Here is a 17,591-nt window from a genome sequence, read left to right as displayed (position 1 = left end):
AATAGAAGAGAGAGTGACGACTTGCCGGTCGAAAAGAGATGTGTGCCTGTGATTTTAAAATACTATAATTATTAATTTGCGTTCGGTGCAAAATGTCCCAAAATTCGTGTGGGCAACATGAGCGAGTGCTGGGTGCAGGAAGCCTGGTCTGCACCCTTATTTTTGAAAGATATTTTGCAGGCCCCGTGTGCTGTAAAATATAAGAGTATTGGACTTGCATCGTATGAACACATGGGGTCAAGCCGGGGTCCTGAGTTACAGTCTGGTCTATGCCAGCTTTTCCCAAACTGGCGGTTGGCAGGTGTTTTAAACTATAGTTCTCATCAGCCCCTTGTAGTCCTAGACACTTGGCTGCCTTCAGATGTCTTCTACAAGTCAGATAGATGTTTATTTCCTTGACATCTGATGAGAGGGCGTTCCACAGGGTGGGCGCCACCACTTAGAAGGCCCTCTGCTTGGGTCCCTGCAACCTAACTTCTCGCAGGGAGGGAACTGCCATAAGGCCCTCAGAGCTGGACCTCAGTGTCCGGGCTGAACAATGGGAGTGGAGATGCTCCTTCAGGTATACTGGACCGAAGCCGTTTAGGGCTTTAAAGGTCAGCACCGACACTTTGAATTGTGCTTGGAAACGTACTGGGAGCCAATGTAGGTCTTTCAGGACCAGTGTTATGTGGTCTCAGCGGCCACTCCTAATCACCAGTGTAGCTGCTGCATTTTGGATTAGTTGTAGTTTCCGGGTCACCTTCAAAGGTAACCCCACGTAGAGTGCATTGCAGTAGTCCAAGCGGGAAATAGCTAGAGCATGCACCACTCTGGCAAGACAGAAATAATTTCTCTCACTCGCAGTGAACTTAGGCTGATTTCGATGTGCTGGTTTTGGTGTGCAAAAAGCCCTATACAGTTTGGGACCCGATACCTAAAATAACCTCCTTGCAGAAGCCCCCTTCTCAGGAGGTCTGTCCTGCCCCAAAATCGGTGTCTTGTGGCAACTGCCTTTTGGAATTCCCTCCCTATGAACATTGTTATTTTCCCCACATCTGTTGACGACTTCCCTCTTCCAGGAAGCCTTCTAAGAAGAGACCTTTCCCAGCTTGCATCTGGATCGGAATTGCTTTTAGGAGTTTTAATTGTTAATTAACGTTTGCCATCCTTGGCTCCTTGGGGAGGAAATCTTAACAGGTCGTACGTGAAAGTTCCCTAATGCTGCGCAGGTGTAGGAAGGTTTGGTGGTGGTGGGGGGGGGGGAAATAAAGTTTTCACCAGGAAACTGGGAAAACATCTGGGATTTCATGTGTTAAATTCTGCACATAGCTGAGAAAATTATCTGAGATATTGAGCAATTTTTCATGCCTGACTTCCCCAACCCCTTAATCTAGTTTTTTATTTTTCTCTCTCCAGCATTCAAATCCATTGAGTTCAATAGATCCCTTGATTTTATCCCTTGATTTTATCCAGTTGTAGGAAAAACATTAATAGGTGTAATAGGTTCGGAATTTTTAATAGTTGCATTGGCATAAGTAGTAATACCTGGTTTTGCTTATTTGTGTGTTTGCTTGTTTTTTGGTTCGTTTATTGTGCTCTGGATTTCGGCCATGCTCCTGAACTGCAATCCCAGAGTTTCTAGTTTCTTCAGGGAGAGACACTCCCTTGTCTCAGGAATTTGTGACATCCTGGTGTTGAGCAATTCTTGCAGCTCAAACATGTGAGCCACATTTTAGGCCAGAAGCTCTAGCCGAGAATTGATGCTTTTGAATTATGGTGCTGGAGGAGACTCTTGAGAGTCCCATGGACTGCAAGAAGATCAAACCTCTCCATTCTGAAGGAAATCAGCCCTGAGTGCTCACTGGAAGGACAGATCGTGAAGCTGAGGCTCCAGTACTTTGGCCACCTCATGAGAAGAGAAAACTCCCTGGAAAAGACCCTGATGTTGGGAAAGATGGAGAGCACAAGGAGAAGGGGACAACAGAGGACGAGATGGTTGGACAGTGTTCTCGAAGCTACCAGCATGAGTTTGACCAAACTGCGGGAGGCAGTGGAAGACAGGAGTGCCTGGCGTGCTCTGGTCCATGGGGTCACGAAGAGTCGGACACGACTAAACAACAACAACAACAACAACAAATGGAAGGATTTCAACCGTGAATTCTGATCACTTGAAGAACCTACCATTTTTACCTATCTCTTTGCCAGGAACGATTTCCTGTTCACCACTCGGAAATAATTTTTTTTACAGTGGTGCCTCGGGTTACATACGCTTCAGGTTACAGACTCCGCTAACCCAGAAATAGTACCTTGGGTTAAGAACTTTGCTTCAGGATGAGAGCAGAAATTGTGCAGCAGCGGGAGGCCCCTTTAGCAAAAGTGGTGCTTCAGGTTAAGAACAGTTTCAGGTTAAGAACAGACCTCCGGAACGAATTAAGCACTTAACCCAAGGTACCACTGTATTTGAAACTTTCAGTGCAGAGGCTTTCTCTTTTCAAGAGTGCTTAAAATTTTTATTCCAAAGTGAAAGCAAATTTACTTCCATTCAACATGTGTGTGTTTATCAAGCGTCCCTCCAGACAGCCGTTTGACTTATCATTAATGATTATTTGAGTTCATAATGGTATCGAGGCATCGATCCTGCATTTAGAATGAACTGTATTCATTTTTTTTATTTCTTTATGTGTTTATATCCCACCCTTTGTCCCAAAGGAGCCCAGGCCTGCAAACACATCTGTAATAAATATGCTTTTATTGCTATTGTATATCTTAAAACAACTAAAACAGAGTTAATAACAGTCTTCTCATCTCTTTAAAGTATCATTATGCCTGAGTTTACATATATGGAAGGGTGCATCTCTTTTAATATCACCTTCATTATCTCAGAGATTATAACTATAGAAACACAAATATGTTTTCAGCTTTTGAATCTGTTTTTTAAAGAATCAAAAAACCCAACAGCTGTCGCCTGTAATTCTCAAGAGTGGCTAGGAAAACAATAATTTGGGAGTGATTTTCAAACAGATAAAAAGCCTCTCAGAAGTATGCATAATATGGCTTCGAAAGTACAATTCTCAAATCGTTAAATGTTAGGCACAGATTTAAATAAATATTATGGGAGCTTCGTGTAATCAGGCTGCTATTTAGATATATTGTACTCTTGCTAATCTACGTACCAGTCAATTATCAGTCGACCATATTAGCCGATGTTTTGTGCCGAAAATTCTGCTCTAGCTAAGCCACAGAGGACTTTTTATATGCTCTCCGAGGCTGAATCACCTGGGTGCTTTTGCAGAGAGAGCGTGCGTGGTGGTAATTCAATAGCTGGGTTACTTCCAAACGATGTTGCAAGCCTTGGATGTGTGTGTGTGCGTGGGGGGGAAGATACTTTCCGGGATCCCAGCCCTCTTGAGAAATAAAGGAAGTGGCTTTCTGCTGAGTTGCCCATTGGTCCATCTATCTCAGAATGGCAGAAATTCTTCAGGGTCTTGGGCAGCCATCCTTCTTCCCAGACCAACCTGGAGATGCCAGGAATTGAATTCTGCTTGCAGTCTCCACCGCACCCACCAAAGACATAAACCGATGGCCCGAGCACCTCTGATAATCCACCATTTTATCTACTTCTTATACATTTCTTAGCTTTACATTGCCTTAAAGTCTCTTAACAAATTATCCTTCCCCTTACCTGTTTTTGCAATACAGTGGTGCCTCGCAAGACGAAATTAATTCGTTCCGCGAGTTTTTTCGTTGTGCGAGTTTTTTTGTATTGCAAAGCACCACTGCATTTAAACACTAACAACGGCGGGGAGTGGCGGGGAGAAGCAGGACAGCTGCCGCAGCCGGTACGTCAGACTCACCCGCGCCTTGTGGCCACCGTGCGACGCGGCTGCTGGAGGGCGGCGGGGCTCAGGAGCGCGACTCCAGGGAGAGAGAGGCGCTGGCGGCAACGGCTCTCTGAGGGGAGCGTGCGAGGGGGGTGGGCAGCGGCGCGAGGCACTAACCGTCAGCAGGAAGGTGGGAGGGAGCCGGAGGAGCGGGGAAGCGAGCGTGCATGCGTGCAGTGACCGTCGCCATGACACGAGAGGCAGGGCCGTTTCGTCTAGCGAAGCAAGCCCTTAGGAAAATCCGTCTTGCGAAGCACCTCAGAAAACGAAAAACCTTTCATCTAGCGAGTTTTCGTCTTCCGAGGCATTCGTCTTGCGGGGTACCACTGTACTTCCAACAATACTCCTCACAGAACTTCTTGCAAACCTACAAACATCGTCTGATCTTCACAAATGCTTTTCAAATAGTCCGTAAATTTACTCCAGTCTTCTGTGAATTTCTGGTCCCGCCGGTTTCGAATTCTTCCTGTTAGTTTTTCTAGTTCTGCATAGTCCATTAACCTCATCCTCCATTCTTCAATTGTCGGTAATTCTTCTTGCTTCCTACTATTTGTGCCTTCCAACGTGTGGGGCGGTCAGAACGCTCTGGTAACCTCTAGGTTAGATTACTGCCGTGGGTGATCCGTAGGGCTGCCTCTGAAGACGGCTTGGAAACTTCAGCTAGTGCAGAACTGGGCTACCAACCTGGAGCAAGATGGTTTGAGCATGTTGTACCGATCCTGGTCCGACTGCACTGGCTGCCAGTTAGTTTCCGGGCCCAATTCAAAGTGTTGGTTTCGATCTATAAAGCTTGAAATGGCTCAGGACCACAGCACCTCAAGGACCACCTCTTTCCATATGAATCTACCCGGACCCTGAGATCATCTTCTGAGGTCCTGAGGTGTGCCTCCTCCTCAAGAGGTGTGGAGGGAGGCAGCACGAGAACAGGGCCTCCTCTGCAGTGGCTCCCCGTCTGTGGAATGCTCTCCCCAGGGAAGTTCGCCTGGCGCCTTTGTTATACACATGGTTACGAGGCGAAAACATTCCTCTTCAACCAGGCTGATTGCCATTCAATGTCCTTTTAATTGTGTTGTGGGAGAGGGAGATTATTGGCTTGCTTTTGTTCTTTCTAAAATACATTTGTTCATTTGGTTTTTCAACTTAAAATTTTAGAGAGATATATCAGCCATAAATCATAAAAACAAGGAATCTCCTGGAAAAACTTCAAATTTGCTAACAGACCAGGTAAATTGCTGGCATGGCAGCTAAAGAAGAAACAAGATACAAATTTAATACGTAAATATAGAAGAGAAAATTGTAGATAATCCAAAAGATATAAGAAAGCTTTTGTTCTTATTTTTATCATGTATTTTGTGTTTATTAATATTGTGATTTCATGTCGTGAACTGCTCTGAGATCTACAAGCGAAGGGTGGTACCCAGACTTAATAAATAAAAACCAATAATAAAACCACAATTTCCAATTAGCTCATGTGACTCCGTGACATTTCCTCTGAGTCGCCCTACAGCTTAATGGATGTTTGCGTGCTCCTCTCTTTGCAGATCCAGCAAAGCCGAGCAGAACCGTTCCTCTTGCATGGAGCCGGCGGCCGGGGCCACTTTACACCGCACCTCTGCCGCTTTCCAAAGATGAGTTTGGAAGAAGCAGCCTCTTACTCTCTTCACGATGGAAGCTCAGCCCACTGGTAATGGAGAGATTCTTCAACAAGGCCCTTCGGCGGCCCGTCCGCCGTCCTTCGTTAATTTGCTGAAAGTGCACCGAGAGCTGTTGGTTGGCAAAGTCCGTAATACCCAGTGTTTGATTGACAACTTGATCAAGAATGAATATTTCTCTACCGAGGATGCTGAGATTGCAGCGCAATATCCTACGCAAGCGGACAAGGTATCTGCATCCATTTCAGACTTGTACAGTGGTACCTCTGGTTACATACGCTTCAGGTTACATACGCTTCAGGTTACAGACTCTGCTAACCCAGAAATAGTACCTCGGATTAAGAACTTTGCTTCAGGATGAGAACAGAAATCATGCTCCGGCGTCGCGGCGGCAGCAGGAGGCCCCATTAGCTAAAGTGGTGCTTCAGGTTAAGAACAGTTTCAGGTTAAGAACGGACCTCCGGAATGAATTAAGTACTTAACCCGAGGTACCACTGTATTCGGATTCGATGGCAAGGAGATTAGAGGAGGTTGACTATTCTGTGAGTGTTCGTTCGGATTTGTCAGCAGAGAGGTTAGACCAGGGGTAGGCAAACTAAGGCCCGGGGGTCGGATGCGGCCCAATTGCCTTCTCAATCTGGCCTGTCCCAGTGTGTTTTTACATGAGCAGAATGTGTCCTTTTATTTAAAATGCGGGCTAGGACCCACGTACCTACGGGACGGCCTCTCCTGGTATGCCCCGCAGAGGACCTTAAGATCCACAAATAACAACACTTTGAAGGTCCCAAGCCTCAAGGAGGTTAGATTGGTCTCAACTAGGGCCAGGGCCTTCTCAGTACTGGCCCCGACGTGGTGGAACGCTCTGTAACAAGAGACTTGGGCCTTGCGGGACTTGACATCTTCCCGCAGGGTCTGCAAGACAGAGCTGTTCCGCCTGGCCTTTGGTTTGGACTTGGTCTCACCCTTATGTTTCCCTCCCTTTATGGTCTTGATTTATCAGCTACTTTAAAATGAGGCTATATTTTAAATTGGTTTTTTTCCCTCCCCCCCCCCTTTCCCCCCTATTATGTTTTTACTGTGATTTTATTGGTGTTAGCCACCCTGAGTCCGGCTCTGGCCAGGGAGGGCGGGGTATAAATTATTATTATTATTATTATTATTATTATTATTATTATTATTATTATTATTAAAATGCATCTCTGGGTTATTTGTAGGGCATAGGAATTCGTTCATTTTTCTCCCCAAAATATTTTCTGGCCCCCCACAAGGTCTGAGGGACAGTGGACTGCCCCCCTGCTGAAAACGTTTGCTGCCCCCTGGGTTAGACGATGATTCATCTTCACCCCAGCACTGCTCTTTTCAAGCCCTCTGCACTCCTCCCTTCATTTCCCCTTTGCACCTCTGACATTGGGGGGTGCAAAAACAGGGGGACGACTGCAAAGGCTTCCTCCAATTGCTTTGTTCCCGCTTCTCCGCCGCCAATTTCTGCTGCGTTGAGAAGGAGGAGAGGATGTCTCCCTTTTATCTATCCCCCGTGAAGCAAAATAAAGGGCGCCTTCTTCCCTCCGACTTCCCCCAGTGGCAGCCGAGCGCCCGGGAAGCCCACAAAGGATTCGGACAGGTGGGCGTGGCAATCGCCTGACAACCGCATGACATCACAGTGACATCATGTGGCGCAGCAGATTTTGCCCACAAGGCCAATCCTGATAAAGATCTGGCCCATGGAGCCAAAAAAGTTTCCTCGTCTCTGTAGTACAACATACTAAAAGGTAAAGGGACCCCTGACCATCAGGTCCAGTCGTGACCGACTCTGGGGTTGCGGCGCTCATCTCGCTTTATTGGCTGAGGGAGCCGGCGTACAGCTTCCGGGTCATGGGGCCAGCATGACTAAGCCGCTTCTGGCGAACCAAAGCAGCGCACGGAAACACTGTTTACCTTCCCGCCAGAGCGGTACCTATTTATCTACTTGCACTTTGACGTGCTTTTGAACTGCTAGGTTGGCAGGAGCAGGGACTGAGCAACGGGAGCTCACCCCGTCATGGGAATTCAAACCGCCGACCTTCTGATCAGCAAGTCCTAGGCTCTGTGGTTTAACCCACAGCGCCACCCGCGTCCCGTACAACATACTAAGATCAGTACAAAAAGTAAGATGGGCCTGTATTCATGTGGACCCTGGACTTCTCCCTGTTGTGGTTCTGTGCTCATTTGTCCCAATTGACAGAGCCATAGCCCATGCGAATAATAGTCCCCTCCTGGCAACATCCCAGTAAGGCAAAGATTCTTTATGTGGGGTTTTTTTCCTAAACAGTAAGGGAGAGAAAACCTGTACTTCTGGCCATAACTGACCCTTCCTCCAGCCTCGGGAGTTAATTCTGTTTCTCCAGTTAATAATTGTTAGTTTTCTGCAGCCTCTGGCTGATGGGCTTAAGGAACCAGTTATTCAACATTTGAAATTTCATTCCCTCACTGTGGTCGGTCAGGGTGTTTTGTGTACTCAGAGATTCTTCAGGGTGCCGATTCTCGAGGCTCAAAATGACTCCTGCTGTGTTTGTTGAAATACATTTATGCCTTCCATAGTTTTAGTTACTGGTAGGTAGTCATGTTGCTCTGCCGTAGTCGAAACAAAATAAAAAATTTCCTTCCAGTAGCACCTTAGAGACCAACTAAGTTTGTTATTGGTATGAGCTTTCATGTGCAGGACTATTTAACTGCTCATCTTCTAACATTGTGCATGCCGTCAAATACCAACAGTGCCCTTCAGCTCTCTATATTGGACAAACAGGCCAAACCCTATGTCAAAGGATAAAGGTAAAGATAAAGGGACCCCTGACCGTTAGGTCCAGTCACAGATGACTCTGGGGTTGCGGCGCTCATCTCGCTTTATTGGCCGAGGGAGCCGGAGTACAGCTTCCGGGTCATGTGGCCAGCATGACTAAGCCACTTCTGGCAAACCAGAGCAGCGCACGGAAACAACGTTTACCTTACCGCCGGAGCGGTACCTATTTATCTACTTGCACTTGATGTGCTTTTGAACTGCTAGGTTGGCAGGAACTGAGACCCAGCAATGGGAGCACACCCCGTCGTGGGGATTCAAACTGCCGACTTTCTGATCACAAGACAGAGAAACCAGTAGGAGAACACTTCAGTCTCCCAGGACATTCTATACAAGATCTCAAGTAGCTGTCTTATTACAAAAGAATTTCAGAAATAGACTGGAAAGAGAAATTGCTGAACTGCAACTTATTACCAAACTTAAAACCATGGAGAGACCTGGTCTGAATAGAGACATTGGATTCTTACCTCATTATACTGTACATGATAAAGCTATTTCTAGCCATCTCACCCCTTGCTTTTTCCTGCAGTCATTAACAGTCGGCAACAGGTTTACCACACCTATCAGCCAATCACCCATTCCCACCACTCTTCTGAGTAATACCCTCCCCACACTCTCCCTATATAGAAGGGTCTGGTGACTTCTGTGTCAGTGTATCTGAAGAAGTGTGCATGCACACGAAAGCTCATAACAATAACAAACGTAGTTGGTCTCTAAGGTGCTACCGGAAGGAATTTTTTTATTTTGCATTTATGCCCTTTAGCTTGTGTTCAAACCAATGTGGCGAGACAAGTGGTCCGTTGCCAAATCTAACCACGGTTTCTCTGAAAGTGTTCGCATTTGGGGAGCCGATTAGCTGAATCGTATTCCTGGGATTCAGAGTTTGGCGTGTTTGTTTGTATGGTGGTAGTTGGGTCGATGTTTGGGCAAAAACATCTGGAGGGTCATTTTCCTCATGTCACAAGAATGAAGTTGTGGGATCCCTAAACCATAAAACTGAGAATTCACTCAGGTTGCATTCAGACAGCGCGTCATTCCCTTTGCATGATCATCGAATCATAGAGTTGTAAGGGACTATGAAGGTAATCTGGTTCAACCCCCTGCAATTCAGGTATCCTTTTGCTCAATTTGAGGCTCGAACCCACAACCCTGAGATTAAGAGTTTTCCTTACCTGATAAGGGTCACATTTTATATGACCTTTCACACGACGTAAACGCCACTTTTCGAGACCGAGTGGACCCCAGTGGAAGTTCAGTACTCATGTCTGCTTTTTGAGAGAGAGAAAATCTGATTGCACCCCCATTTAACCCGCAAAAACGTGGGCTGAAAGTTGGGGCGGTATCCCGCAACATATGATTCTTTCCCGCCAGTTTCATGGGTGAATCATGGGGAAACAGAAATTCACATAAAGCGGGAGGGTGGTAACTGTTAGAATTCCTGCTCCATGATTGCAGTCATGGGGTTTTTGTCTATCACATGACAATATATGTTTTGACTCCACAAAGTGGGACGTGACGGAGACAGGATGTTTGTGTTACTGTGTTCCGTGAAGTTGGACTATTGTCCTTTGTTCATTCTCTTTGCTGTCTGATGCTAGAGAGAGAGGGAGCCATGTTGCAGTGCTCCGTGTGTGTTTATATGTAAATAAACGTAGATTAGCCAAAATGCTAAGGTCTGTTACACAAGCTGCAAAGACTCTGCGGATCCCTAAGTGTGCTGATGTCTGTTGGCATCGGTCACTGTGATGTTCGGGCAGAAGAAAGCTTTTGAAGGAAGACCAGGAGGGAGAGAACATGCCAGTCAGGCATGTGTCTCTGCCAGGGTCCTACTCGAGTGTAGGCTGAGCTCCTGACAGTAACATGTTGAATGATGCCTGCTGTTGTGTCACGCCAGATAGTGTCCCTCTAGTTGCAGCTGGTGCGATTGGAATTTAGCACGACGTGGTGGTGTAGCCGCAGCTCCATTAAACACCATGCATGCATGAAAAAATGCAACATTGGGACGTTGTTCTTGGTTCTGCAAAGAGGCAGGCAGATGGTGTGTTGCCCCACTGGAGTGCTTGAGAGTAGCTATTAATCTGCTGCCTCTGGAGATCTCTGACGTCTCATCTGATCTTTCCGCAGGTCCGCAAAATTTTGGATCTCGCGCAGAGCAAAGGAGAAGAAGTGGCGGAATACTGCGTCTATATCCTGCAGCAAGTTGCAGATGCTTATTACGAGCTGCAACCGTGGCTAGAAGAGATTGGGTTTCGCCCATCAGAGGTCGTTGGTAATAAGCCCGTTGAAAATACCGACCCAGGTAGGATGTCTGCTTTTGGAAGATTCATTTCCTGTAGAAAAAGCTTGTCTGGGTAATCCCATCATTCATTGCTTCAATGTTGGTGAAACGCTTTTTCCAGGAGAAATAAATAATGAAGGTTAGCAGGGTGATTTTCTCAGGGTACGCTTCCCATAAACAGACTACATTTGCAGATTGCATCCTGCTTTTCGCATTTACCCAGCCTGAAGCTGGTGGCTTGTTCCTCTGTGCATGAAATGTAGGAGCTCTAGCAGAGTATCTAATGCAGCCTCCTCAAACCTGCTCCTCCTCCTAATAATAATAATAATAATATTATAATAACTTATTATTTGTACCCTGCCAATCTGGCTGGGTTTCTCCAGCTACTCTGGGCGGCTCCCAGCAAAATATTAAAAACAGGATAAAACATCAAACGTTAAAGACTTCCCTAAACAGGGTTGCCTTCAGATGTCTATAAAAGTCAGATAGGTGTTTACGTCTTTGACATCTGATGGGAGGGCGTTCCACAGGGCAGGCGCCACTACTGAGAAGGCCCTCTGCCTGGGTCCCTGCACCCTCACTTCTCGCAGGGAGAGAACCACCAGAAGGCCCTCAGAGCTGGATCTCAGTGTCCGGGCAGAACGATGGGGGTGGAGACGCTCCTTCAGGTATACTGGGCTGAGGCCGTTTAGGGCTTTAAAGGTCAGCACTGACACTTTGAATTGTGCTCGGAAACGTACTGGGAGCCAATGTAGGTCTTTCAGGACTCCAAGTCACCAGTCTAGCTGCCGCATTTTGGATTAGTTGTAATTTCCCGGTCACCTTCAAAGGTAGCCCCACGTAGTAATCCAAGCGGGAGATAACCAGAGCATGCACCACTCTGGCGAGAAAGTCTGCGGGCAGGTAGGGTCTCAGCTAGTGTACCAGATGGAGCAGGTAGACAGCTGCCCTGGACACAGAATTGACCTGCGCCTCCACTAAGAGGTTGTTGGATCACAACTCCTATCAGTCCCAACCAGTCTGGCTCAGTGGCGTAGCGTGGGGGGTGCAGGGGGGGCCGGCCGCACCGGGCGCAACATCTGGGGGTTAGGGGGCGCAAATCCACGGGTTAGGGGGCGCAAATTACTTGCCTTGCCCCGGGTGCTGACAACCCACGCTACGCCACTGGTCTGGCTGTCCTGCTTGGGACCGATGGAAGCTGAATACCAACATCCCTGCATGGCTCCAAGTTGGGGAAAGCCGATCTCATGGCTACTTCAAATATATCGTGTATGTTGTCACAAAGGCTTGCTGCACATTTCTGGTGTCAGAAGCCGCTGGAAGACAAAACTGAGAAGGAGGTACTGTAGGGAGGCTTTAGGGAGCTGAAATGTGTAAAAATAAAATCACTTCTTTGAACAGCAGACCCGCATGGCATAAAACGAGCTACTTTGAAAGTGCTCTCAGGGTCAGAGGTGACTTTGCTGTAGGCCAGGCATGTCCAAAATCCGTTTTGGGGGCCTAATTCGGCCCCTGTGGCCGTTTTATTTCCCGGGGTAAAATCCTCAACAACTTCAATCCTAAAAAAAAGGTTCACAGTTTTGTTCAGCCATTCACTTCATCTAATGTGGCCCTCTTTGAGAAAAGTTTGGACACCACTGCTGTAGGCAAACACAAGCCCAAACCCTTATAGAATCCAGCAGAATTGTGGTGGTGGTTACATTTATATCCCAACTTTTCCCCAAAGAGCTCAAGATACAGAATTCTCCCCCTGTGCATTACAACACTAAGGTTGGTTAGGCTGAGAGTGAGTGAGTGACGGGCCCAAGGTCACACAGTGAACTTTATGGCTGAGCGGAGATTCGAACCCTGATCTCCCAGGTCCTAGTCCATCATCTAACCACTACGCCACACTGCTTTTTTTTGGTACTGATTTTGTATGAAGTATCTCTTCATGCTGGCTCGCTTGTGCTAGAATTTCTCTTCGTCATAACCAATGCTACCTTTAGTTAGCAGGTACCGTCAGAAACTTAAAGATGAATTGGGCCGAGACACAAAGTTCATCATGTCGTATGCCCAGAAGGAGGACATGTTGCTTGAGGAGATTTATTCCTCCAACATCATGGAGTTTATCAAGGACAACAACGAGAAACTCAGCAACGTGAATAGCTTGGAGGACCTGCTTGATGTCAACGTTGGTCTGATCAATGAAGCTGGAGAGGTGATCTATATCTTTGGTGATGCAGGGATTGGGAAGTCCATTCTCTTGCAGAAGATGCAAAACCTCTGGTCCAAGGGCAAACTCGACGTAGGGGCCAAATTCTTCTTTCGTTTCCGATGCCGGATGTTCAGCTGCTTCAAACAAGACGAAGCCATATGCTTGAAAGATCTCCTGTTCAAGTACAACTGTTTCCCAGACCAGGACCCTGAAGAGGTCTTTGACTTCATTGTGAAGTTCCCTCACACGGTTCTGTTCACCTTCGACGGCTTTGATGAGATCCATTCTGACTTTGACCTCAACAGCGTCCCAGAGATCTGCTCCCCCACTGAATCGATCCACCCGCTGGCTTTGTTGGTGGGTCTCCTCAGTGGGAAACTTCTGAAGGGATCTCAGAAAGTCCTGACTGCCAGGACAGGGACAGATGTTCATCGGAACATTGTCCGGAAGAAGGTTCATCTCCGAGGGTTTTCCAGCAGTAACCTGAAAGAATACACGAAAATGTTCTTCAAAGACGAAGGGTGCAGGGCCTTAGTCCTGAACCAACTAGAAGCCAACCCAAATCTGAGCAGTCTCTGCTTAGTGCCTTTGTTCTGTTGGATTATCTTCAAATGCTTTGACCACTTCCACTCGGCCTTCGACAGCCACGAGCTCCCGGATTTCACCATGACCTTGACCGATATTTTCTTGCTCATGACCGAAGTCCACCTCAACCGGATCCAGAAGACCAGCTTGCTGAAGAAGAACAACAGGAGCCAAGTGGAGACCTACAGGTCCAACAAAGAGACGCTGTTTGCTCTGAGCAGAGTGGCCCACGCGGCCATGCAGAAATCTCTCTTTGTCTTTGAGCAAGAGGAAGTCCTCGCCAACCTCTCTGAGCAGGAGCTGCAACTGGGTTTCCTCAGGGCGGTTCCTGACTACGGTGGCCGCGGAGACCAAGTTTCCTACGAGTTCCTGCACTTGACCTTGCAGTCCTTCTTCACCGCTTTGCATCTGGTCACCGACGAGAAGGCGAGCGCCAAAGATCTGCTCCGGTTTTTTGCCGAATGCTCCACCTCGGACGCCGCCCTACGTTCTTGCTTCTCGATGGCTTGGCTGAAGAAGCACCGCCCGACGGGAGAGGACCCTTTCCGGAACAACGAGCACTTCCACTTCACCAACCTCTTCCTCTGCGGCTTGCTGTCCAAGTCGAAGCAGAAGCTCCTGCAGCACTTGGTTTCTCCCGCGTCCCTTAAGAAGAAGAGGAAGGTGCTCCTCACCTATTTCTTTGAAAGCATGAAGTCCCACCTGAAGGGGCTAACGCGGGCCAGGCTGAAGGAATACCGGCAGATTCAAGTGATGCCCAATTTCGTATGGATGTTGAGGTGCATCTACGAGACTCAGAGCGAGAAGGTGGGCATGGGGGTGGCCAAGGGCATGGGCGCCAACTACATCAAGCTCACCTACTGCAACGTCTACTCCGCCGACTGCAGCGCCATCTCGTTCACCATGCATCATTTCCGGAAGCGCCTGGCCCTGGACTTGGACAACAACAACATCAACGATTATGGGATAAAGCAGCTCATGCCTTGTTTCAGTAGGCTGGCGGTACTTCGGTAAGTTCCTGGGCTTGTTGTCTGCTCTCAAAGGTCATCAGCCCATCTCTGATAACAGTGGTGGTAATGATAATAATAATAATAATAATAATAATAATAATAATAATAATAATAAAATTATTTATTCCCCACTCATCTGGCTGGGCTTCCCCAGCCACTCTGGGCGGCTTCCAAAAAAATTAAAATACTGTAGTACATCAAACATTAAAAGCTTCCCTAAACAGGGCTGCCTTCAGATGTCTTCTAAAAGTCTGGTAGTTGTTGTTCTCTTTGACATCTGATGGGAGGGTGTTCCACAGGGAAGGCGCCACTACCGAGAAGGCCCTCTGTCTGGTTCCCTGTAACTTGGCTTCTCGCAATGAGGGAACCGCCAGAAGGCCCTCGGTGCTGGACCTCAGTGTCTGGGTAGAATGATAGGGGTGGAGACGCTCCTTCAGATATGCTGGACCAAGGCCGTTTAGGGCTTTAAAGGTCAGCACCAACACTTTGAATTGTGCTCGGAAACATACTTGGTTTTAGTACCTTGGTTTTCGAACGTTTCGGTTTTCGATCGCCAAAAACCAGAAGAAATAAATGCTTCCAGTGAGTCCCCCCCCCAATTTTCTCTATTGAATTTGCAGACCGCCCTTTGCGCCTCAGTTTCCGAACATTTCGAAAGTCGAACAGTCTTCCGGAACAGATTACGTTCAAAAACTGAGGTACCACTGTATAAGACACGGTTTGTAGGAGGGGAAACAAACAGCAAGGTTCATCATGCTCTCTTCCTTTCTTCTCTTTCCTTTTAAAAAAAACTTATTTTATTAAGTTTCAGCATTCGCAGTCAAAACCCAGTTCCGTCTTTTCTGTTATTTTTGTCAGCTTCCCACCCCGTTTTCCATGGAGTTGTTTTTAATAATTTTTATTAGATTTTCTGTTTTGCAATTTATTTAAACATCCTTAAAAGATCAGTGACTTCCCTTCCTCTCTTACCATGGTTCATTTTGCATATCATAAATCCCTGCATATTTTAGGTAAACCAAACCATTCAGGATTCCATTACTACATCCATCAAAACTTATTTACACTGTTGAATTTATCTTAAGGCTGCCAACGTTTTCAAGTGTACACGATTCCTTCCCATACATTCAATAAACATTTCCCAATCTTCTCTAAACGTATGTTTTGTTCTATTTCTTTGATGCTGCAACAGAATCTAAAGAGCACATTTCGGTGCCTATTAAAAGGAGGATTGTCCGACTACTTTTCCCCCTGATGTATCTCAATGCGCCATTTATTTTCTACTGCCTGCCCCTTTTATTTTTTTCAGGTTAAGCGTTAACCAGATCACAGACCAAGGAGTCAGAGTGCTTTACGACGAGATGTCCAAATACAGAATTGTGAGTTATTTGGGGTACGTATGAATGAGGAGCTCGGATAGCTGTCACGTTCAGGGCTGGTCCCGATGTCTGAAGGGAGCCTCGTGAACATTGTGTGTTCATGTGCGACTCTGCCTTGCACCAAATTGCCTTGTCGCTCCCTCATCAGTGTTGGCCCCAGGCGGAAAGAAAGGAAAGGCATTTGGATCCAGCTCCCACTCATTTTCCACCGAGCAGTTGTCTTTTTTTAAAAAAACAACAAATTTTATTTTTTGGTTTTCAGGTTTATACATTTCAATAATTTAAATCCTGCCAATGTTCTTATCGGTTTACAATTTGTCCGTAAATATTCCATAAACCACTTCCTTTTTTTAATACCAAAGTTTGTTTTCTTGATTTCTTATTTTTCCGGTAAGTTTCGCCATTTCTGCGTATTCCATAAGTTTTTGTATCCATTCTTCTTTGGCTGGGACTTCTTCTTTCCATTTTGGGGCAAGTGACTTTCTTACCGCTGTAGTCGCATACAGGAATAAGTTTCCTGCTTGGCAGGGGGTTGGACTCGATGGCCCTTGTGGTCTCTTCCAACTCTATAATTCTATGATTCTATGATTTTGTACAGTCTGGGTCATCTTGCAGTTGTCAGTGGGTCTTGTTCCCGAATGAGTGGGCACAGTATTTCAGCTGTGCAGTGAAATGTTTATTTCTCTGTCTTATCACACGCTGGCTCTAAGCCAGGTCTAGGTACAGGTAAAGATGGTGTTAATTTTCCATGAATTGCACAAGAAGGCGGTGGGTGTTGGCAGGCTGGAATAATAGACATTGGCATGCGCATTCCATTCAAAGCCTCTCTAGAATGTGCAACTGATAAGGATCCATATTTTCCCATCCAGCAAGCAATGCGCATACAGAACAATACAGAACATGCTTTGCAGAATTGAGGCAACTGGAGCCTTAAAGCAAACTGCAAACCTCCTTCTTGAACTTTTGCACAGGTTCTCGTACAAAATAAGCAGGTCTCTGACCCTAAATGAGTTGTAGTGGGGGTTTTTTGTAGGGGGGAGGGAATCAGATCCCATGCATCTGATATAATAACCCTACCCGGTTTGTAGCTGTTAGGTAAAGTAAAGGTAAAGGGACCCCTGACCATTAGGTCCAGTCGTGACCAACTCTGGGGTTGCGGCGCTCATCTCGCTTTATTGGCCGAGGGAGCCGGCGTACAGCTTCCGGGTCATGTGGCCAGCATGACTAAGCTGCTTCCGGCGAACTAGAGCAGAAACGCCGTTTACCTTCCCGCTGGAGCGGTACCTATTTATCTACTTGCACTTTGACGTGCTTTCGAACTGCTAGGTTGGCAGGAGCAGGGACTGAGCAACTGGAGCACACCCCGTTGCGGGGATTTGAACCGCCGACCTTCTGATCGGCAAGTCCTAGGCTCTGTGGTTTAGCTGTTAAAAAGTTACAAATCTAAACACCGGTTCCTTTTTTTATTATTTCCCCCACCGCCCCACAGCTTGTACAACAACCAGATTACCGACGTTGGAGCCAAGTATGTTGCAAGACTGATTGAGGAATGTCCAAGCCTCATATATGTTAAGTATGTATTTCTAACACCCCCCTCTCTACCGTGTTTCTCAGTGCAGCGAAAGCTTGAAAGATATAAGCAGGACTGGAATAACACTTGTAGTTTAATGGTGAATCTTGGAGATAATGGAGCTGTAAAAGATTTGGATGATTATAAAAGATGCAAGAGGAAATGGTTAGCAAAAGGCCCTGCAAAGGGGAGGAGGGCAGTCCAGGAGATTCCCTGGAATCTTGTTT

The 17,591-nt window shown here is 46.7% G+C and overlaps 1 protein-coding gene across 5 annotated transcripts in view; it reads left to right on the top strand.

Annotated features, from left to right (window-relative positions):
- The window catches only part of NOD1 (nucleotide binding oligomerization domain containing 1), a 40,776-nt gene that overhangs the window by 1,465 nt on the left and 21,720 nt on the right, over nucleotides 1–17,591 (top strand). For 2 of the 5 annotated variants that reach the window (XM_083404693.1, XM_083404695.1), the window contains exons 2-6: nucleotides 5,405–5,744; nucleotides 10,473–10,647; nucleotides 12,615–14,418; nucleotides 15,725–15,808; nucleotides 17,284–17,367. In XM_083404693.1, coding sequence (XP_083260819.1) covers nucleotides 5,529–5,744; nucleotides 10,473–10,647; nucleotides 12,615–14,418; nucleotides 15,725–15,808; nucleotides 17,284–17,367 — 2,363 coding nt within the window. In that variant the 5' untranslated portion in view covers nucleotides 5,405–5,528. Of the gene's footprint in view, nucleotides 1–5,017; nucleotides 5,088–5,404; nucleotides 5,745–7,177; nucleotides 7,285–10,472; nucleotides 10,648–12,614; nucleotides 14,419–15,724; nucleotides 15,809–17,283; nucleotides 17,368–17,591 lie in introns of those variants that run through there. The other 3 variants (XM_083404694.1, XM_083404697.1, XM_083404696.1) reach the window with 3 other exon arrangements.

Source organism: Podarcis tiliguerta (genome assembly GCF_965153285.1).
Source record: "Podarcis tiliguerta genome assembly, chromosome: 12".
Classification (NCBI taxonomy): Eukaryota; Metazoa; Chordata; class Lepidosauria; order Squamata; family Lacertidae; genus Podarcis; species Podarcis tiliguerta.
The sequence above is the reverse complement of the archived record's forward strand: the minus strand, read 5'-3'. Positions and strand labels throughout refer to the sequence as shown.